The sequence below is a fragment of the Taeniopygia guttata genome, chromosome 3 (assembly GCF_048771995.1).
Source record: "Taeniopygia guttata chromosome 3, bTaeGut7.mat, whole genome shotgun sequence".
Lineage (NCBI taxonomy): Eukaryota > Metazoa > Chordata > Aves > Passeriformes > Estrildidae > Taeniopygia > Taeniopygia guttata.
The window spans coordinates 68367984-68391105 of NC_133027.1; the positions used below are offsets into that span (position 1 = coordinate 68367984).

A 23122-nucleotide genomic window follows, 5' to 3' on the forward strand; every position below is an offset into this window, starting at 1 on the left:
GTTGGTATCGGTTTCTTGGCCCCATGTTGGGCCCCTCCCTGGGAGTTCCCCTGTCCGGGGAAACCCTCCCGGAGCAGTTTTGTGTCAGGAAAAGGACACACACAGGACTTTTCTGGTCTTCAGCTTCTTGTTTATTATTATCTTGTCTAAAATTTTGCACGCTGTCCATACCAGACTGTGCACCAGAAGAGCACTGCAAAAATGGGCTAACAATCTCTTGTTACAAGGTCTTTTAAGACCAAGCTATCCAATTAAGAAATGACACCTAGATTATTTTCCCTTTTAACCCAATAACTGATCCCACGATGCCTGCAATACGGTCTTTTCTTCCTAATTAAAAGACATCACCCAAACTCATGAAGAAGTAGGAAGAAAAAGGTGAAGAAGAACAACCTGCCTCCGCCCTAAAACCTCTACCTTGTTCCCATTTACAACATACTAAAAATCCCAAAACCTAAATTTCTTACCCAAGTGACATGCCATACTATTCTCCAGACTCTATTTCACACTTTTGTGGACTCTGTCTTGAAGTCTTGGAAGCTTTCTCCATGTCTTCCCTCAGAGCAGACAGAGAAATATTCCCTGTGCCCTGGGTTCCCACAGGTTGGTTCCATATTTCAAGGTCCTTTCTCTTATGTGCTTGCAAATTTTGATGTTTTAGGAGAATGAAAAATATTCCCCATGATGAGAACTGAAATGTTAGTATGGCCATAGAAATAATCTCCGAACAACTCAGAAAGATAATATGAAATCAACTGGGAAGAGCTGTGTCTGAGTCTGTGGAGCTAATCACTGGTCCCCCTGAATGTCTGCTGAATGCCAGGAAACAACCTCGATTGCTGATTTTTACTTGGTGAGCTTTTGGTCTGGGTGAGCCAAGCTGAAGCCAGATTTCATGTCTGTTTATTCTTCCACTATCAAATATGACACCACTTTCTGTAATGAATTTATGCTAGACATAAATGCATTATAATGACCTGAAATGGCGTCTATTAAAATACTGTATATCCAGACTGGTGAATGTAGAACAAATAGTATCATGAGGTCAAATGCACAGGGTAGAACCTTTGCATTGCCGTCCTGTAGCACTACCAGGTGACAAGATGCTGTATAAGAGAGGGAGTGTGAAAGAACTATAAACAGTGCTTTGAGTTTGTGACTGTAAATTTCAGTTCCCTCTGACACATAAAAGCCATTTATTTAGGTGTTTAGCCCCCCTAATTGTGGCTTTTTCTGCTTTTAGAGTACTCTCTGAAATCCCTTGTGGCTTAGACTAATAAATTAGCTTTTAATATTTTGCAACCAGTTTTATTTCTTACTAGCTAAATTTATTCCTAGATACAAAGCCATGCTGTCTTCATCTGGAAGCTGCTCAGAACGTGTTCCCTTATTATTTTAGTCAGGAAATAGATGTTATCAATTAAATTTAAAGAATGGTTGTCCTTGTCCAGTAACAGTAGACTCTTTCTGCTCTTTGTTTTCTTTTTTGTCCAATCTCAAAGTATTTTGGTTTTCTATGACTCCCTGAGTCTTACCTTCATTCTCTTTTCTTTGTTGAGCTGAATAGCCAGGTGCATTTATCTTTTCTATAGCGTTCAATTTTTTTCAGTATTATTGGAATAAGTTTTAGTTTTTATTTTATTAATTTTATCCTGAAAATCTAACCAATTTGCAGAGAAAGTGGGATCAATGCTTGCTTTCTGAATTGTCTTCCTTGCTTCCTCTTGTTCATCTTAGTCCAGTCTCTTTACCACTGGAAGCTGCATAAGTTTCATTTGGCATGCAGTCATTGAGATAGTGAAATCTGCTTTTACTCTGCTTCCTTATTAAATAAGTAGTACTGTCCTTCCCCACTGTGGATCATTTTCCAGTCTGGATGTATTCATGCTACCTTCCTGCCTTCAATATTATGACCTCTTTATTAATTTTCCCCCCATCTCTCTCTCTTCTGTTATCCACAGGCTAAATATCTGTCCATGGCTAAATATGTTTCTTTCCTCCCATACAAGATGAGCCTTTATACTGTAAAAATCTCATGCTGGACACCTGATAGCCTTGCATAAAATTTTAGTTCCCAATCTAGCAGAGGAAACCTCTGCTTTCTTTAGTACCAGAATATTTTCCTGCTCCTGTCTGTCTCCATTGTCCTGCCAAAAAAAAAAAAAAAAAAGAAGTTTAAACCATTGCTGTATTGGGGGAAAAGTAATTCTTTCATGCTAATCATTTTATCTGTCACATACCTTATCAGGCTTCAGTGTCTGCTTCTTGTACTTGAAGTAAAACCTAGTGACAAAGCCAAATGCCTATATCTTTGTGTTAAGCAGTTCTTTAACTAGAGAGTGATATTGTGCACAGTACCAAAATTCAGACATTTTGGAAAGAGAGTACACAAAATAAGATTTCTTCTCCTACATGTCTTGCTCTTTTAATTTCCTTCTGGTTTTTCCTCACTTCCTGAGTATTTCAGGCTATGAGGTCAAGGCTGCTTTTTTTTTTTTCCTTGCTTGCAAAGTGGCTTGATATTATGTTATAGTGTCGTTTAGTAAAGATGCATTTTTTACTCACTCTTAAATATTGAAAGCTGAGGCAAGTATTATGATACAGGGTTTTTGTGAGACTTTTCTTGATTGTCTAAACTATTCTGACTGGCTACTTTGAACTACTAAATCTATAGCTGGTTTAGATATACTGTTTTTCAAAAAGAAATAGCTTGTTACAATTTTAGATAATACAGCCAAGGGTTTGGCGCTTTTCTAAAAATAAATATAATTTGTTTTCTCAGCCAACTGTTTTGAACTATCTGTCTGTACTTTGAAATTTAAGGAAATTTTCTTTAATATTGGAGAAACTGTACAGAAGCTGAATGTTTGCTAATAATCTTGTAGGCTGAAGTAAAACAGTCTTGTGGTAAGGAGTGCATTCTGGGAAGGACTTGAGTTTATACTGTGGTTTGAAAAAACCCCAGCAAACCCACATCCCTATTTCGTGATTCTGTTACTTTTTTGTTTTATTTTTTTGTTAAATGGGACTATTTAGCCATCACAGACACCTGATTATTTCTTTTCTGTAATTTTTAGTCATTTGAGTTTCTGGAGAATATGATTTAAAAAATAAAGCTCTCCTTTTATCCTGAATCCTATGTAGAGTTTAAAAGAATGGAAACTCCATTTATTTCCTGTGAGGGAATGACTATATTTATTGTGTGTACTTGGATATAAATGGATGCAGATAGGTTCAGTTTGTGATGCACATTCAGCAAATTGATTCTGTCTGATTTAAGCCTTTAGAAAAACAAAGCAACCTTGGGGGAAAAGAGCTGTTTTATTCTATTGTCTGTGGATATGAGGCAGGGAATTCATGAATGATAGAGGGAACTTCGAAATGAAAGGTGAGGGAAGGAAAAAAAAAAGAAAAATGAAGGAAGCCTGTTAAACTGCTGAGCTCTCTTTTTCTCCAGTGCATTCAGCTCAGTGAATTAATGAGATTAAGTCACATCAACTCTGATTGCTGGAGGGAATGAGCAAAGTGGGCAATTTCAGTAGTAGCTTGCATAGGCAAGTTTGGTGCTTGCAGACTACCGATGATGGCATGCTGCTAACATTTGAAGCTATTTCCCGACTTGATAGCTGCCACAGTTTTTATTATTTGTGTGGTATGTATAAGCTTTTCTTGCAGTCTAAAAAGTGTGTTATAGAAAAATTGTTTATTAGTAAGGTAAAACACCTGTGAGAACTGACAAAAACTTGCAGAAGTCAGCCAGTAATCTGTATTTTTGGCATTTACCTATTTAACAAGAGTTTCTAGAAATTCAATCTGTGTGCATAAAGGATAAGATCAGATAAAATAAGGGACAAATTTTACTTTTCAAAATTTCTCAGTTTTTCCCTCATCTCTCCTGAGCACTTTCAAGATATCTTCCCCCAAAGCCATTTCAACAGCTTGCAAGAACCATGACCTGCTCACTGGGATCAGTGTGAGGGTTTCTGGATTTTGTTTGTTTTCTCTTTGTTTTCTTCTGCTGTATTATTGTTATTTATCAGCTCAATTCTTTGCCACAAAAATTACTGCTCCAGCTAGTTCTCAGTGTTTCTTGTTAATTCTGTTAGGAGGTCTTTTGACAATGAATCTGTTCTGGTCTGTAACCATGGCATTGTTACATATGATGCTCTTTCCTCCCTCCCTTTATAGGGCTTCTGAGTCTTCCTTTCTCTGGTCCTTTCATGCCAAAGGATTCCAAATCAGTGTCTTCCTAACTCATCCTTAATAAGTGGCTTATTCTATTTTGATCTGTGCAAGTGCTGTTGTATGAATCAGGCCTACCTGAGAGATTTTCTAGAGGAATGAAGGGGAAGAGCCTGTTCCTTGGTTTGTTGGAGTTTTTATGGGTTTAGTCACAAAAAAAAAAACCTTTTTTTTTTTCTTTTTTTTTTTTTTTTTTTTTAACCTGAGACTGCTGTCAGATTGAATTAAGCTAATAGCTTGGGCTAAAAGCATTGTAGCTAAATTTACCAAACCACAATCACTGTGTTTTCTTTCCTTACTTTGTATGAAGTTGCTCGGTAATTGGACACTCCTATGTGAAGTATGTGGCATCTGAAGATGCAGATACTAATCTATAAACTGCTTATCTGTGCCTCTGGGGGGAGTGTTGTAAATACCAAGTGATAGGAGATACTGAGAGCAACACACTATTAAATCTGAAGCAGAGACAAAATGTCCCATTTTGTGAACTCAGGGTTTGTTCCGTGCCAATAAGAATATTTTTACACAAAATGGAAAACATCCCCAAGAGCTATTTTGGAAGTTAGGAGACCAGGATTCAGAACTGTGCTTGAATTAAGGTTGTTAGATCCAAATTAGACTGAAACCTCCATATTTTTATTTTTTTTTAATTCCCTGCAGATTTGTTCTATCTCTCCATGCTTGACTAATTTCTCCAGCTTGTAACTTATTTTAAGATCAGGGCTTATTAATCACAGGTCTTCCAGGCAGTTTTAAAGGAAAGTGGTGTGGTGTTTCATTTCTGTAAACACTCTCACTTTTTGATGAAATGATGGTGTATAGCCGGTTGTGCTAACTCTTTTAGGAGGGGAAAAATATCCTAGTAGTGTGTCAGCCAGCTAGCCTAGCTTCTCTTTGGCTGAGAAAGCCTGCCCTCTTCTGGGTGAAATTACAACTGGATAAATGGTCAGGGCTGCGGTGGAACTGCTTGAGGTTGTTCTGCTTTGTCGGGAGAAGCTGTTGACTTTCCATGGATAGCTTTGGTGGGCCACTATATTGATACAAAATTTTATGTAGCTGTGGACTTTCTGTTACAATTAACAGTAAGGGATAAAATTTGTTGCATTAAGGTTTCAAATATATGTAAATTGTACTGTGCTCTCTGTGGGAGTGTGTCTATCTATCTATCTATCTATCTATCTATCTATCTATCTATCTATATCATACTTAAAAAAAAGATTATGGAAATATGGACTTTCCTTATTTATAATAATTTTGCATTCCTGTGAAATTATGTCTGTCCACGACTCATTTTTTCTTATCAGATCAGATTTTTTTTTGCTAAATCCAGATTTCTTTTGGGTTACCTCCTTCTCTTATGTTCTAAAAATATCTTTTTGTTGTTTTTTAACTCCTTCCCTAACTGACAGAATACTAATAGCTTTTTTTTTGTCAGCGTCATAAATTGACAAAGGTAATTAATATTTCGTTAGGGTTGTAAGGTAGGTGACAAACCAAATTCCTAGAGTGTAAAAAAATGAAGAAAGTGGTGAAGTTTCTGTGAGTCCTGGGTTCAGTTCTAGAAAATATATACTGTGACGTGTAATCATCATGATGACATTTGAAGACCTACATTAAACAGATTGATTGCAGTTCACTCCTGAAAGAGCAGGTGTTCAGATCTCATCAAAAAGGCCAAAGGCTGGGCCTGGAATCACTAGGTACCTGCTCAGAGCTTGGCAGTGAAACACTTGTGGTTTGGTAGGGCCACAAATATATGAGTTTGATTAAAGTAGGCAGGTTCTCTCTGTGCTTAGCTGGATAGTGAAAAAAAAACCCAAAAAAACCCACTGGGTTTTATACTTTAAGGTAACACAGTATTAACTCATAACAGTGTTTGGAGTTCAGTCAGCATGTTTACACTATTTTAGTAAATTTAAATGTGGTTGTTTATAATGCTCTGAAGTGTTAAAAACTTGGCCATAGAACAAGATCATGCTGTGCTAAGAGCTTGCACAGCACGTCTTTACTCTAAGGGACATTTAGTCTAGGCATAAGACAAGATAAATTGATGGATATAGGCGGCATACTGACATAATGCTACAGCACTGGCCAGCAGGACAGACAGCAAAATTTCTGGTCATATCCAGATAGATTGTTGTATACATCCTGACATAATATTTTTTACTTAAAAATGCCACGTGTGTGATGTAATTGGAATACTTGAGTTGTACTGACAATGAAAGCTAAACACAGAAAATGTAGTCACCACCTTGCTCAATCATGTGTACTTTATTGCCTTGTTAGATAAAGCTGCCCCTTGGCAGCCTTTCCCCATCATCTTTGTTTTATTAATGAGTAGATTTGCCTTGCATTTTGAAAAGGCCTTTCCTCTTCTGGCAGACCATGCTTTCTGGGGAGGCTAATGCCGGTTGTATATGAGATAAGTGATGACTTCCAAGATGGGAAAGATGTGTAATTTATGAATTAAAGCTTTTTATAGCCTATCAAACAAACACACCCAAGTACAATAGAATGAGACTATCTGGTTACATATATTTTAAATAAATTATTTTCTTTCTATTTGCATTTATGAAAGTAGTCCAGCCCAGGGTTTCTTTCACCACAAAGTGGTGGCAAAAAGCGAATTCTGTTGGTTTGTTTCAGAATTCTGCTCAACCCCATTAGGATTTAGGGTTCTACTTAATTTAGACAGTGGACATGCTGGTGAAATAAAAAATTGATGTTCTTCAGTGTAGCAAGTCTTTAATTGTGAGATACATGACTTAGATGTTTAAGGTATTCCTCTGGCTCCGAGGACAAGGTTAAAAACTACGGAATATAGTTCCTTTTGATGTTAATGGAGAAATACCTATTAACTTCCATGGGCCCAAGTAATTGGTCTGCTTTAGAACTGCATTTATGTTATTAAAATTTGATTATTTTCAAAGAAAATATATAAACCTTGCCTATTGGTATAGGATTTTATATTTTACTTTACTTGTAAAATAATCAGAATTGTTAAAATAAAAGCAAAGGCAAAATTGGAGGCAGCATAGCCAAAATCTAACTCAGTTTGGTATACTTCTGCCCTTAGTTTTAAGGACATTTTCAGAGAATCAGAGAATAAAAACTTGGAAAATGTTGCTGCCTGAATTAGTCAGCTTTGCTGGGGAGCTTTCCAAAGACACATAACTACTACCAAAATCTATTTGCAGAATACATTATAGAAAGTAGGTAGTTTGAAGTCAGCTTTTAAGTAACTTCATGCAGGTAGTCCAAGAATTGTAGTACAAAAATGGTTTCATTTTATGTAGGTTGTTTTGTCCCTTACATTAACAACAAAATGAGGCAGAGTAAGAAAACAAATATTTAATCTCATTGGAAACTTGCTAATGTTTGATTTTTATGCTCTTTAACACAATTACTATGTTTAGTGGCTGGCAGAACAAATGAAAAGAATATATGTCTTATCAATATTTTTAAAGATTTTCCTCATTTGAATTATATTTTGTGCAGTTCCCATTTTGACTCTGAAAAATAAATTTAAACACCAGTTTGATAAATAAGATTTTATTTTGATGCCATACAACCATAAGGGTGTCACTTGCATTTTTAGCAGATCTTGGAGGCATTTCCCTGGTCTTCTAGTGCACCTGTCAGACTTACAAAGTCAAATCACTGAGTTCTGAACACTGTAGTGCTGCTTGCCTGGGATGTCTGTGTAAAAATAGACTGAGATCTTTATTCCTGGTTCCCATGTCTCAACAGTGGACTGGGCTGAATCAGAGAATCTGTTGGAAGATTAATATTTTGATCCCGACTTTATTAACCTCACTGAGATGCTATTGTATGTGAAGCGAATTTTAGTGGGAAACAGGTCTTAGTTCTCTGTTTAATCTTTGGTTTAATAAATTCCTGTGCCAACTACTTTCAACATTGATACTTTTTCACTTTATGTTGTGCTGTTGAATTCTTTCCCATGTTCTCTTCCACCTCAAAACTCCAGAGTTCTCTCTTTTCTAGCACCATTTGTTTTCACATTTCCTTTTCTTTGTGACATGATAAATTATTCTCCTCGATCAAAATTGAGACACATAATGCCTGTCTGCTTTTCTTTGCAGCCAGTGTATCTCACTGAACAGAGTTGGTGGTTCTTATTGTGTCATTTCACCTTTTACAACTTCTGTCTCTGGAAAACATTCCTATTTGTGATGGAGATCATCTTTCTTTACTCTGGTGTTCATTCTAGGACTATTATCAAACTTATGTCTTCCTTTCCTCAGTTCTCCAAGAAGTCCAATTGGTTCTGTCCTTTTTCCTTCATTTTGTTGTTGCCACTGTGACTCCCTATCAATGCCTGAGCTAATTTACCACATCTAAAGCATCTAAAGGCATCTGCAAAGTTTGGAAGAGTAGTTAAAAGTACTTGCAGCAGATGATAATGACAAACTTCTTGCAGGATAGCGTCGGTTTGAGGCTCTCTGAAATGTGAGAAAGGTAGAATGAGTGAAGGTGACCCAGTATGCATGGAAACCTCTGCTTGAATTGCATGATTTACAAGCACACACTCAAGGTGCAGGGCACAGTAAAGGATTCTTCTGCAAGATCATTCTTGTAATAAGAGCTACTGTTTTTAGAAAAGACAATTTTAAATCAGAATATACCAAAGCGTAACCACTTAAGTACCTTGTGTTCTTGTGGATGTTGAGTTCTGGGCATTTCAACCCCCTTGCAAAAGCAGTATTGCTAAAGTATTCTTGTCTGCATGTGTTGGGGAAGTAAGACTGAGAGACCTGATCTTTTTCTTTTATCGTAGCTAATGTGAGGCCTTCACAAATTAGGCAGTTGCCTAGGACATGGCAAAACAGTCCCGAGGGTGTCTTGAGGTGTCCTCAGGGTTTCTTCCTGTCTGCCTGAAACAGGTTCACTCTCTTCTCTCTCTGTTCCACTGCTCAGTGAAGTCTGCAGTGCCAACAGAGCACAGGCTCTCCTTAGTTTTCACTGAAGAATATACATGAGGTGTCCAGCATAAGACAGAGGAAGAGGCAGAATCCCTGTTGCTGTCGGTAAAGAAATACGAAGGAGATGACACAGTTTCCCCAAGAACTACCCTTTTCCTTCCCTATCCCATTAGCCCACATTCTCTTCCTGCCCAGCCCACCGGTGATGTCTAATCTCATTTACAGAGGCTGCGGCCAGATCTGCTGGCAGCTGCAGTTTCTTGGCCGCTGTTTTCGGTGAGGGAGCCTAGAGCACTGAGGAAGAGGAGGAGAAGGAAGGAGGAGGAGGAGGAAGGCTGCTGCTGTGTGGCGGAGCGGCGGCAGCGGCAGCACCTTTGACGTGCCCGTCCCCCACGTGACGGCCGCTCCATTGCGGGGAGGGAGCTGAGCTGCCGCCGCTCCGGCAGAGCACGGGAGAGCCGCAGCCTCGGCGGCGGCAGCGGCAGCAGCGCCTCCGCCCGCAGTGCGTGTGTGTGCGTGTGTGTGATGAGCGATCGCCGCGTCCCTCCGCCCGCTGCCGGCTGACACCCACCGCGCGGGGCGCGCCAGGAGCAGCAGGAGCAGCCGAGGAGCCGCGGCCAGCGCGCAGTGACCTTGGCCCAGGAGGTAACCGAGCGGGCGGGCTCCGCGCCCCTCCGCGCCCCCGCCCGCGCCTCCCGCGGCGGAGCCGAGGCCGCGCTGCCGCCGGGCCCCGCGGGCGGCGCCGCCGCTGCCGCCGCTGTCCGCGGTGCTGGAGCTGCGGGCGCCGCGCCGGGTGCCGCGGGAGAGCCGGTGCGACCGGCCTTTGGCCGCCCGGAGCCCCGGGCGCTGCGGGGCAGCGCGAACCAGCGGGCGGACGAGGGGCAGCCAAGCCCGAACGCGAGGCGTCTCGGGGGCTGGGGAGGGCTCGGGAGGTTAGTGCTTGGAGTGGCGTTCCGCGGCTCTCCGCGGCTCTCCGCATCCGCCGGTGTGGTCTGTAGATGGAGCACATTCTTACACCTGCGTGCAAAGCCGGAGCTACGGCATGATCCGAGCTCTTGCTTGGTGCAGCTCCCGTGTGACCCGGGGGAGGGCGGGGAGGAGACGGGGCTGGCAGGGAGCCGGTCTTTGGCGGTAAAGTGCGATGAAAGTAGGTGAAAGCAACCGGAACAGTGTTCTGGCTTATTTTTTCCTTTTCCCTCGTCACCTGCTCCCCTGCCCCCGCGTATGTACGAGCACAGATGTGTTGGCGAACTACAGGGAGGTTCAAAGCGTCTGGTTCGCTTTTCGTGCGTTTGAATGTTGTGGAAGTTGCTAGGACCCGAGCTGCGAGCGGAGGGCACTGCTGAATGCACGTCACGGGCCGAGTCAGTCCTCCCAAAACTGGCCTGGGAGGTGCAGAGCGTCCCTTGGTGAAGCCCGTGCAGGGGAGGAGGAAGCCCTCTGTGAGGAGGCGTCTGTGTGATGTGGTGGTGAGCGGTGTGTCAGGGAGCTGTTCCCAGTGACAATTCATTAACGTTTAAATTAGATCAACACGTTACATCCATAATTTACCAGCGAAAGAGAGTAATGACAGTAAATGGCGAATTAGCAGCTTCGCTCACATGTAAATATCTATTGGAGTGAGTGCATACACTGATTTTGATAACATGTTGGTAGCAAGTCAGGTCCATTAATCATCAGGGAAGCAAGGAGACCCGAGGTGATGCCCTATTGAAACCACTTTTACCTTTTACAGTGCAACATCCAAAAGCGGATCAAATCTGTGGGACATGGCACAAGGAAATAATTATGGGCAAAGCAGCAATGGGGTGGCTGATGAGTCCCCAAACATGCTGGTGTACAGAAAGGTAAGCTTTTGTATTTTTCAAAAGCTGAGGAAGGGGAAGTCCTGGACTTTTTTGCCTAGCAAGTGAAGCCATTATTTTTGCTGTTTCTCTCCAATTTATTGAATAGAGAAATGACTTTGTCTGTTGAATGGTTTGAAATGGTAAAATCTGCACATGTCAACTTTCCATCTTGTTCAGAAGCAGCTGCTTTTCAATTTGAGATACTTGATGTATTTCAGTCACTTACTGCACAGATACATACAATATTTGATGGTGGTGACGTGCCAGAGACTGGACCATGTTTTGAGGTCAAATGTTCACTTTTAAAGTTTATTTGTAAAATGATTTCATATGTATTAAAGCTAAATATCAACTGTACAATACAATATTTCTGGCTTGTGCAGAGAAGTCAGAACCATTAAATTATTTCATATGAGGGGGAAAACTGATTAAAGAGCTCACTTATCTGTGGTTGCCACAAGTCAAAAAGCCCCAAAAAACATACCCTTTAGAATTTTTCTCTGGGAAGACTTCTAGTGTAGTTATTCGTAGAACATCAATACACTAAATTTCCAGGTATTGAACTCTTATAGTGAGGTTTATTTAGTAATTATGCTTTAATTTAAATGAGAGTAAATGCTTGGAGTGAAATGCCTTTAATATACATATTTTTAAAAAAGCCTTTATTGCATCTATGAAAAAAGAATAACAAAATAAATTTTAATAATAATGGAGAAAAAATAATTTCCCTGTTGCAAACTGAAACAAGTAATTATACAATTGCTTGTTTAATCTTAGAACACAGTGCTTCTTAACTTGTTTGTGGTTATTTTTACCAGGTGAAAAAAAAAATCAATACTTTACTTTGTTAGAGGTATTGACTTTTCCTCTTACAAGTTAACTGTAATAGAAAACATCTGATATTTAATCAGTTTAGTCTTTGAGGTGAACTGAAGTATAAACAGTAACTGTGGTAAGTGTTCTTTTCCCAGAAATTAAAAAATTGTCTCAAATTGAAGTCTGATGCATGCTTTTTCCTCTTCCTGTTTTCAGATATGTTGCTGATTTCATTTAGTTTGCTGTATTGGCTATTTTGTGAAATTAGGCTCCTTTTACATAACTGAATGAATTTATGAATCTAACTGTGGTTATCCTTCTACAAATGCACATCTAGAAAAAGACAGGATTACCTTGCCATTAACACCACGAGTGTGTTTCAAAAGGCAATTGCATACTGAAAATATGCTGCACATATGAAAAGCAATGTAGCAGATCTTATATTGTTCGTTATAGGTTTTTGATCTTTCTAAAAAGAATCTTTCCACATTTTCCATTTACTTCAATGCTGGCAAAAGGGTCTTTTCTCAGCTTATTTAGGACTCAGAGGGACAGCACAGAGAAACTGTTTCTCTCTTCCTTTGGTGAGTTTGGTAAAATTTGTGGTAAAATTTGTGACCTCTGGTGTTTAGTATGACCTCATGCCAAAATTTATCATGGCCTCTGGGCAGCTTCACCTCTGAGCAGCATCTGCATTGAATGGAACAGCTGAGGCAAGTAACAAGAGTCCTGGTGATGCGCAGGAGATTTGAAAATGAGGAATGGGAATAGGAAATGCCACCTCAGGTGTATGCTCAGCAAACCAAGACATCAAACACCTTTTTGTTCTCTGCGATACATCAGTAAAGGGATGATATGAGTTTGTGTCCTTCGGTGCAGCAGTTGTCACTAAGAGGACAACTTATCGTCCCTTGTCACTAAGTCACTAAGAGCACAAGTTGTGCTCTGACTATTAAACTTTGAAAAATACTGACCTTCTACAGCATTACCTGCCCTATTTGGGGTTTTTTCTTTTTTTTTGCCTACTTATTTTTCTAGCAGGGTGAATTAAAGATAATTTCAGATTATGCACACTGTGTTAGAGTACAGAGGGAAATCTAAGTAACCATTCCTTTGGCAATACTCAATAAACAGGCAGCAAAATAATAGATAACTTTTCAAGAAGTCATCTGCCTTTTCTTGAAATAGAATATTGGTGTAAGCAAACGTTCTCAATTTTGGGTCTGGAACATAAAAGGAAGATTGTCAAGTGTAAATCTTGTCACTTTATCATTATAATCTCTGAGTATAATTCTTTATTAGGAACAACTAAATAACAGAATTTCTTGTAATACATTTGAAAACACAATACTTCTCTCTGTCTGTGTTGGGAATGAAAGCACTGTATGAACAAAGAACTAGATCTGACAGTTTCATGAGGGACTCTCTTTTTTGGCCAACTGGAAATGTATTAACAGTTTTTAGAAAAAAAACCCATAAACATGTTGCTGGCTGAGTTCAGTCCGAACTGATTTTGAAGTCTGGTATTTTGAATAATGTTGCCAAAATGCACAAAGGTGGAAATGCTTTCTTCCAGCTGTTTATACATCTACAAATGGAAAAGCACACATTTTGTGGTATCTGTACTGGCAAAGAGTAGATTTGACATCTCTTACTTACTTTAATGGAGAGTTGAAATTTGGCCGTGCTGTGAAGGCTGTTATTTTGGCTATAAACCACAGTTTTGTAATCTGGTAATTCTTCCAATCTGTCTAACTTCCAGACACAATCTGAACTAAATGTATTCTGAACTACATGGAATTACAGCCCTGTATTTCCTAAATCTTGATTCTGTCAGGAGTGTTTTATAAAAAATTTTATACAGAATGAAGTCCTAGTGTTTTCAAATTTGGTTTTTAAGGCTTAATTTTTTCAAACTCTTGACAAAAAAAAATTGTCAGCTTTCTATTTTTTAAGATGTATTTGGTTTTTGTTTAGTTGCTTATTTGAAGAATTGAATAATTGATAATCATATTGTAATCTCAAGTAACATAGAGTGTAGATAGTCTCTTATTCTCATAGTAGTTTTTATTCCGAGCTGAACAATGCTTTCATGACATTTCATTTAATTTCTTTTCAAGAAAGATTTTTTTTTTAAATCAGCATAGTATAATTCAATATGCAGTACACACATGACTAAGAATAACTTATTTGAATCAGGAAAAGGCAGCAGCACAGATAAATAGTTCTCTATATATTTTTTACTCAGCTTTTTAAGATGCTTGTGTCAGTGTTTTTATGCCTTGGAGAATAATTTTTATTTTAATAGAATGTCAGCTGCATTATTCTTTTTGTCTATCAGCCTAATTATAAAGTAATGACATGTGACACATCATTGGCACTGACATACCTTAGAAAAAGTCCTGAATTTTTCTGCTGGTAGCCTGAGGCAAATATGAAAAATGTAAAACCCCTCCTTGCATTTCTTCTCTGACAGAGTCCATTCCAGTCAGCAATTAAAAGAGATAAGAGACTGAAGTCCATAGTATTTTAACATCACAAATTGCTCATGCAGAAATCTCATATTTTGGCAGCATTAACTTGCTGCTGCAAGCTATGTGTTAGGGAAGAAACTTGACATGTAGTAGTGTAGTAGAAGGCTATACTGTGAAGTTTTTCTAAGTTTCAGAGTCTGATCAGCCTTTTTTTTTTTTTTTTTTTTTTTTTTTTTTTGTAGTTTTAAAACTCTGCACACAATTAAAAGAAAAATAATTTTCTGTATGGGAACTTCTATTTTAGACCTACTGCTGGTCTTGTTAAGCCTTTCTTTATCTTTCTGCATTGCTTACTTTTTCAGTCAAACATATGCTGCAACTATTAGGAGTTCTGATTTGCAAGTTTAATGGCTATTGTATTGCTGCCTGAACTAATTTCATTTGAGAGTTGATAGCTTTATTTTGTAGCAATAAGATTATCCTTGTTTGAAAGGTAATATTCTTGTGACTGAGATTTTGTCTCTCTACCTTTCTCACTGCCCCAAGTATTAAAATAGCTTTTGCCAAGTCTGATTAAAATCGTTGACAGTGGGGCTTTTATTATCTAATAAAGATAATGCGGTGTTTGTTCTGTTTCTGTAACGGTGGTGGAAGGTCATATATGTCAGTACTCATGTATAACAAGGGCTGACTTTGTAATCTCAAACTCCTTAGTTTATCATGATTCTCCACAGAAACCATGCCTCCAAAGCATGATACTTTCCAATGTTGTTGTAAAGGAGCAGTAGCTGTAGGGACAACATCTAAGGAAACAGTGGCACCATCTTCTAATAACCATTCTCCATCTCTGCTTCCACCAGAGATTACTTCCAGTGTAGACTGCAGATAGTGCAGTGTTCTCATGTGGCCTTTATCAACTGCTCCCTAAAAAGATAGTTGGAAGAAAATGGTGTCATGGATAACTGTGTTCCTTAGAGCCTGTGAGACTAAGGAAGGACATTTTAGGTGGATTTTTCTGAGTGCTGTCACTCACTTTGAGAAGGGAAGAATCACTCTGGTTCTATATGTTTCTAAATATGCCATGATATTCTATGAAGGCATCTTGTTTGTTACTACTTTGGAAAAGTCAGGGTGCTCTAAGGTACTAGAGATAAATTGTGTGGGGATTTTGTGTGTGTGTTGGTTTTCCCCAGTGTGTTTATAAATTTAAAAAAAATTAAATTACATTATACCTCTAGATTATGGTGTTTCTTCTTCTGAGAATAAGAGTGGCACTGGTGTGAGTCTGGGTGATGGTCTTGGTATTATTCCAACACTCATCATTATGGAATTGATGGGGAAGTGTCTATATTTGTGAACCTTGGGAATTCCTTCTGTAGGAAGAAAATAATTTACATTCCTAAGTTATGAGGAAGTTGTAGTCCTGGAGTAGCTGGTTAATAGTGAAGTAAGCTTTTGCAGAGGGAAATTTAAGGAGCAGGAAATTAATAGAGATGGACAGAATAGTTGCTAGATGCTGTGGAGTGCCTTTTGTTTTCCTATATGCCCACACCCTCATGTTTTGTATCTCCTCTGTGCAGATTTGCTTTGCTCTTTCCTCTCCTGGGATGTTTATAGTTAGTACTAGGTGTGGCGTGTATCTAAATTCTGTCATCATTTTTGATAAAAGCGGTATAAAGGATTTGACTGTCTTCACAACTGCATAGAATGACTGAAAATTCCAAGGAAACTTGATTTAAAAAAATGTGTCTGAGTCTGCAGGTAGCTAGATTGGCGAGAGGGGCACTTGTCCTGTTTTAGTGATTCCTACTGGTATTTTCCATCCTTTCTGTTCTCCTCTTCCTTCCACTAGGTGTAGAAATACATCAAGTGATACTGCAGTGAGAGGTTTACTACTGCTTACTGTTCTGAGCTTGATGTGCTCACATCACTGGCATTACTGTCAAATGCAAACACCCCACAGCATTCTGTGCCACCATGTTAATTCCTTTTTCCATCCCACATGTGTTGTCTGAAAAATGTATCTGCCTGTTTTGATTGTGCATTGTCATTTTCAGTTTCTCTGCTTCTTTCCTTTGAAGCAGTCTACATTTGTAGCTATGGAAACAATGATGCTATTGAGAGTGACGTGCAATATTGAGGCAGAAATTGTTTGTTTTGGAGTTTTGTTTTCTTTCAGTTCAGGCTTAAAACATTCTTTGTGGACTGCAGGAATTTTTATAGTAGTCTCTATCATATCATAATATTTGACAGGTCCCCACCAAAGCTGATATGAGCTATACCGGTAAATAAAAAAAAAATACTTCCATGTACATACAACTTTTTAAAATACACTATTTTCCCAATTCAGGAATCTCAAACCAATTGAAGCACAGTTGCAAATTTTAGTATAGGAATAATTACACCCACTTCTTCAAATCAGTTTGTAAAAGCTGCTAAAAGAGAAGAAATTAGGCTTAATTTCCACAGTAAAATCGTCAGCTGAGGATTTTGACTTTCTGGTCTTGATTGCCACTAGCTATAACAAAAAAAAAATCCCAGGTCCAGCCTAGAAAGAACAAAGAAAACAGCCGAATATATTTATTTTTTAAAGCATACTTAAAAACTTTTCTCACAGGGTTGTGGAAAGGCAAACAGTGAAGGTAATAGTAATAGTAGTGAAGGTAATAGTAATAGTGAAGGTATGGTAATGTAGAGTGTGAACAATAGCTGGTTTTCAACTATGACTCTACAAAATAAAGCTTTTGTGAAAGAGATACATAGAATTATTGTCTCTGATACAGATAGGTAAACTGAGATGCAATAGTGACATGTCAGAGCAGAGGAAAAGCTAAACATCCTTTTATTTTTGATAAAAAAGAGAGCAGATGATTTTCTTCAGAAGAGGGGGCATAGGGCTATGACTGAAAAATGCTACCTGGAATGACATCCATTATTTCTGGGGTTTCTTTTCCTTTTTTTTTTTTTTTTTTTTTTCCTTTCTTATGGATCAGATTGCCGTAGTAGGACAACAAAAGTCTGGATTTTAATAGTGTTAATATGAGCCTTACAAAATGATCATGGAAGAAAACTTTGAAGGTCGCCTTAGTACTAATAGAGATGGACCATTTCAGAAAAATGTCTTCAGTTGAAACTTTGAGATGATGGTGCATTGAAGAAAAAGTACACATGCAATTTCCCATGGTGAAGGGATCAGCTGAGGATTTTGATTTTTAGTGAGAGACTGCCACCAGCTATAGCTAAAAGCTGAAGATAAGAAAGGTTAAGTTAGTTTTTAAAATATGTGTTGGTTATAAGAGTAACTGGAATAGATACAGTGGGAAAGAGGCTGGCTGGGAAGCCATGGGGGACATTGCAGCTGAACTGTCTGAGAAGCAGAGTTGGGAACTGCAGTTTCATTTGACACATGAGAACAGCCTGGGTTAGTGCAGAAGAGCTGCTATGCCAAGAAACAGAGCTGTGGGAACAGGTATAGGAGTATCTCATAAATTCATTGCAACTGTCAGGGGAAGCTTTTACTAGATAACTTATGGAACTCTTAACTCACAGGAATGGGACCATGGCATTTGGACTGTTTAGCCTCTAAAAATTTGGGTCTGGTTTTGTGCTTGTGTATGTATTTATCTGTGTTTGAAAGCTTCCTTTTTCAGATACTGCTGTGGATCTTTCTCAGTTTGTAATGCTCACCATGTCTTTCAGAAGACAGTTTTATGGGCTTAGTTTCAGAGAGGCTGCTTTGTCTATGTAGGTGGTCAGGGCATCAAAAAAGCAGTGGCATCACTCTTGCTTTCTCTTACTGTTATTGCCTTCTTACTGTTATTCCCTCATATATACTTCTGGCTAAAAGTTTATTGCTGATGATTAGAAACTGGAAAGATTACACTGTAATGTATATTTTATCCATATTTTTCCAATGAAGAGGCCTAATTTTCAAGATTTTTATAGTTCTACTATTTTTACTCAATTGAGGACATCTCGATAGCTGTTAAATGAAACTGAAGTCTATTAGATCCATGGTGTCATTCAAACAAGAAATCCTTTTGGGGAAGGCTCTAAGAATTTATCATGTAGTATTCATATCAAACATGTGCTGGTTTGAATCTGAAAAACCTCAATCAAGAGCCAAATAAGCACCAAGAACCATCTGGATGAAAATTTATCCATTGCAGTGAAATGATCATTCTCCTGGCATTCATGTACTGTTTTTGCCAAAACAGAGTAAAACGTGAATTTTAAAGCTATATTAGCTCTTCTGTGTCACTTCTGCTGGAGTTGTGTTTGCTTTCTTTCTCTGACCTGTGCTGAATCCTGTTGACTAATGGAGTGTGAAGTTCTAGGGGATTGTGCCACAGAGGAAGAGGTAGCAAACACAGATCATCTTTTCACAATGCAGTTCGGATGCACAAGGATTATCTAGCTGAAAGTGAAAACTGCTCCCTGTGTCATCAAAGGAATTTTTTTTCTCTTCCACTTAGTCTTCATGGTGATGGTTGTATAATGTGAATGTACATGTGTGTACATCCATATCCTCCCAGCCATGCAGAGTCCTGCTGCCCTAAGACCTATTGATTATTGATTCATAATTGAATAGAGATGACCAAATGGTCATCTCTATTCAATATATATATTAAAATATATAGTATTTATTATATATAAAATATATAGTATTTATTATATATAAATACTATATATTTTAATATATATATTGAATATATTCAATATATATATTGAATTATATATTATACAAATATATATTAAAAATATATAGTATTTGTACGTAAATATATGATAATCTTTTTACAATGTCTCATGTATGTGATGTAACACTATTGTACAATGTCTTCCATGTTATGAAAATGAATTGCACTGAATATTTCAATTAGCTGTTTAAAAGCACCCTTAATTCTGATGGGAAACTACAGTTTTTCTGATTTCCTTTTGTATCAGGATGAATAAGCAGTTTACTGAATGTCTTTTGAAAGACATATTAATGCTTCTTAACACCTACACTTCTCTGAACTAGAAACTGCAAGAAGTATTAATCTTCTGTGAGCTAGATTCTGCCCTCAGATGTAGATTCATGGCATCTCTTGATATCAGCAGGAGCCATACAATTGTATTTGATGTAGAATCAATATAAAAAAGAAGAATGATGAGGCTTAATAATAACCCTCAAAAATACAAAAACTTTAGTCAAGTATTTACAGAAGAATTCTCTTTATGTTGTATACTTCTGTCTGTATGGAGGAGAAAATACAGAACATTTTGTGGTTGTACTGCAACCCCCCTGATATTAGCATATTTAGTGCTGCAGGCATAAGTTCAAAATTGTGAAATGGATGGCTGCTTAGTAGCAAATGCAAAACTTAATGTATGAATAATGAATGCTATTGTATAGGACTATACTAAAGTTTCTGTATGTCATGAGTAGTTTATTTTAGCTGTGTCATCTGTGAATAGGTGGTCTGTGGCATAATTAAAAGTCGTAGTAAACTTCTGTAAAGATCTGTTTACTCTGTGCAGAGTACCTTAAGTTCATCTGAGTGCTACATTAGATGGTAAAGTGCTACAGTTACAGGTATGCAGTTTTAGACAACCAGAACACTATAAACAAGAGCTCTGTACAGCTGCTCAACCATTACTTGTTTTCAAATGTCTCAGTTTCTTTAATAGTTACTAAGCAACAAAAATTCTCATTCAAGTCACTAGGAGCTAAAGGTTTTTAGTGCCCTTTCATAAATCATGTCTGTGACTTGGTGTAGTCATCACACTACCTGCCTGAAATATTTAGATCCTGGCTCCTGTGATTTGGAGGGCGTATCAGTGTCCATCACAGCACAAGAGCCATACTAATGCCCAGTAAAGTTAATGCATTTATTTGATTTCCAAAAGTGAGAAGAAATACCTTTGGCTTGTTTAAAAGATGAATAATGGATTCAGTGTTTTATCTGTGCTCAATTCTTAAAAATCTGTACCACAAGAATAATTCCTCTGCTATAGGAAAATCTTTTTCAGAATTTAAGCAATGTGTTTCTCTACTGACATTTTTGCCCTGAAGCACTTAAGTTTGTTTGGAATGAAAGAAAATAGTTCTGATCTTGCTTTCTCTTTACCATCAATTCCACTTCTATATAATTTTTTTTGGATGTTGACGTTCATGTTCAGCAGTTTACTGAACACACTGTTCTGTTCTTATATTGAAGTAGTGTTTGTATCTGGTTTTGAGGTACATTCAGAAGAAAAACCAGTGGAAATATTCTATTTATATAGCTGTATTTGAATTTATCTGTGATGTATCTGTAGCTGTCATGCCATCAGCCTGTTAACAGACACTGCTGCACATCTGGTGATGCAAGCCATAGCCAATGTTTGTTGTCTCTGGGATTCTTTTGCTTTACATTTGTTTTTCTCCAGAAATTGAGGGGTAACTTTGATTCCAAGTTACTGGACTTGACAATCAATTCTAGTTCTGTATTCCAAAGTTTACAGAATTACAGAAATTACAGAAAATAAGACATGCTGTTGTACAGGGAAAAGCTTAGGGTTGTCATTTGCCATCTTTATATAATATGAATATAAATTTAATTTAAATGTATCGGATATTTATACCTCTTCCTTCCCCTTCAAACATGAATGCTAGCTTTGTGTGTGAAATACTTTATTTCAATAGATCATTATATGGGGTTTATTCTTGGTCATTTCTGGCAGTATTAAAGAATATGGAGTATGGTCAAGGACAGAATACTGAGTGTGAGGCACGGAGAGAAAAATTTTAACACTGCATCTTTCCGTCACTGTATTAATGTGAGCTGTATCACCAATTGCTCCTGCTGGTGAATATGGTGAGACCGTCAGGGACGACCGGGGCGACCAAATTTCTGCTGGTGCTTCAAAAAACGGTGCTGGAGCTTCACTAGGTGGTGCTCTTCCTCCTGGGTAGGGGACACACATCCCACAAAAATGCTGAGAGGGATCCCCTTGAGGAAACTCAATCAGTGCTGGTCTCATAAAGAGGTCTTCCACGCTAGATGTTGATCTTGATGCCACTCTCCCAGTCAAATTGTTGATCTTTTGACAGTGGTTTTAATTAATTTATCCTTGTTCTGCAGTTTCCAGGGTGGGAAATCTCCACTGTCACCGTGTGTTTGTCAATCAGTCTAAACACTGCTGTTAATTGTCTGCCCTTGTGTTACACTGGGGAGGCTGCTGGGCTTAGCTTTCTGTTGGCAAACTGAAAGGATAATTTTTGTGCATAAAATTTTCAATCTAAATATAAAATAAGAGGTGTTGAAGTGATTTGGGGAGACCAGTCAGGAAAGGCTGGAACTAGTTAATTTTTATTTTTTCCCTCAATGCATGGAATGGTCTTTTTGTCACCTTCTAAACAGAATTTGAGGATCACCAAAACAGATGTGAAATTGACTACAAATTCAGTCATTCACATGATTTGGTCTATATATAGACCAAAATATATTTTGGTTTTCATTTATATGGTCAGTGATTTTATTTTTTATCTTGACAAGTCTTAGCAAGAAGGAATATGTTTCTGTATGTTCTCACTTTTCTCCCATATCCCACCTTTTTAACTTTTGCATATAATCCATGTAGACATGGTAAATGGATTTTAGTTGAGTAGGCCATGGCTGATATAAATATATTAGCATCAGTTTAAGTTATAGCTATATGGTTGGTTGCATTGATATATTTTTTCCTATTCTTTTCGCAAGCTATCTTGATTAGTATTTACAAGATGGACTATTTCTGTGCTTATGTATTCGCCACTTAGACTTCAGAAAGTTACTAGAAATGCATTGTTACTTATCCTGGGGATGTCTTTGAATGTCTCAAACGTGTAGTAGATGCAGTTGAGGGTAAAGGTTCTTCGGTTCTTCCTCTGTGGTTTTTTTTTTTTTTTTTTAAGCTAGGTTCTTTCCTATTTACCTTGTAGAAGTAGAGGTGCAATTTTGCCTTAATTTATGTGGCACTAAGTGCAGAGTAACTACTATTCTCACTGAAGTTATTAAGGTTAATTCCTTCAAAAGTAGTACCACAAGCTTTCTCTGTTGCTGAAGTGATGCTACAGAAGTTGCTACACAGTGGGGCTCTGGTGGTGGTGTACTAGAGGTGTGAATTCCAGCTTTTCTTGTTTTCCACTGAAGTAGGCTACATTGTAGAATGAATTAGATGAAACATTAAAAAAATTTAATGTTTTCCATTTTCCCTTCAAAGAAAATAAATTCAATGATGACTTGGTCCTTCTCCAGGCTAAATAAGTTCTTACAATTGATATATCAATTGTAACATGGACTAATGCAGTGAATGATATCTCACAAGTGAGAATAAAGGACATAATAGTCCATAATATTCTGACTTGTTCTTTTTCCTGGAGATGGATGGTGTCTTGAGGACATAATCTGCATTAGAACACAGTGGCAAAACAGTGGCAGAGAGCATATTACACTAGAATTCAACAGTAGCCATACTCTCTGCCAAGGCTAGGATGATTTGTAATCAGGGCTGTGTTAGATCACTGTCCTAATGTCAGATCTCAGCTGATTGCCTCCCTATAGGGCTGAAAGTGATCATGCAGGAGGAGACTGAAAGTGTGAGAAGAGTTGTCTGGGTTGTGCTACTGAGTGATTTTGAAAAAAACACTCCATATCAAGTGAGCTGAAAGACACATAGGCAGTTTGTGCTTAACTCTGGATCAGATAAGAAAAAGGTGGGTATTATTTTAAATAATATGTGAAACAGCATTTATCTTGAAAGTAAATGACCCCTTTCCACTTCTGTAAGAAGG

At 38.0% G+C, this 23122-nt stretch overlaps 1 protein-coding gene across 12 annotated transcripts in view; it reads left to right on the forward strand.

Annotated features, from left to right (window-relative positions):
- The window catches only part of RGS7 (regulator of G protein signaling 7), a 255301-nt gene that overhangs the window by 16913 nt on the left and 215266 nt on the right, over nucleotides 1-23122 (forward strand). For 4 of the 12 annotated variants that reach the window (XR_012055108.1, XM_012572526.5, XM_030268213.4 and 1 more), the window contains exons 1-2: nucleotides 9438-9830; nucleotides 10921-11032. Coding sequence is in view for 11 of the 12 variants with exons in the window: in XM_012572526.5 (XP_012427980.1) it covers nucleotides 10955-11032 (78 nt within the window). In the remaining variant the exon portion in view is untranslated. Of the gene's footprint in view, nucleotides 1-9435; nucleotides 9831-10920; nucleotides 11033-23122 lie in introns of those variants that run through there. The other 8 variants (XM_012572521.5, XM_012572522.5, XM_072927075.1 and 5 more) reach the window with 6 other exon arrangements.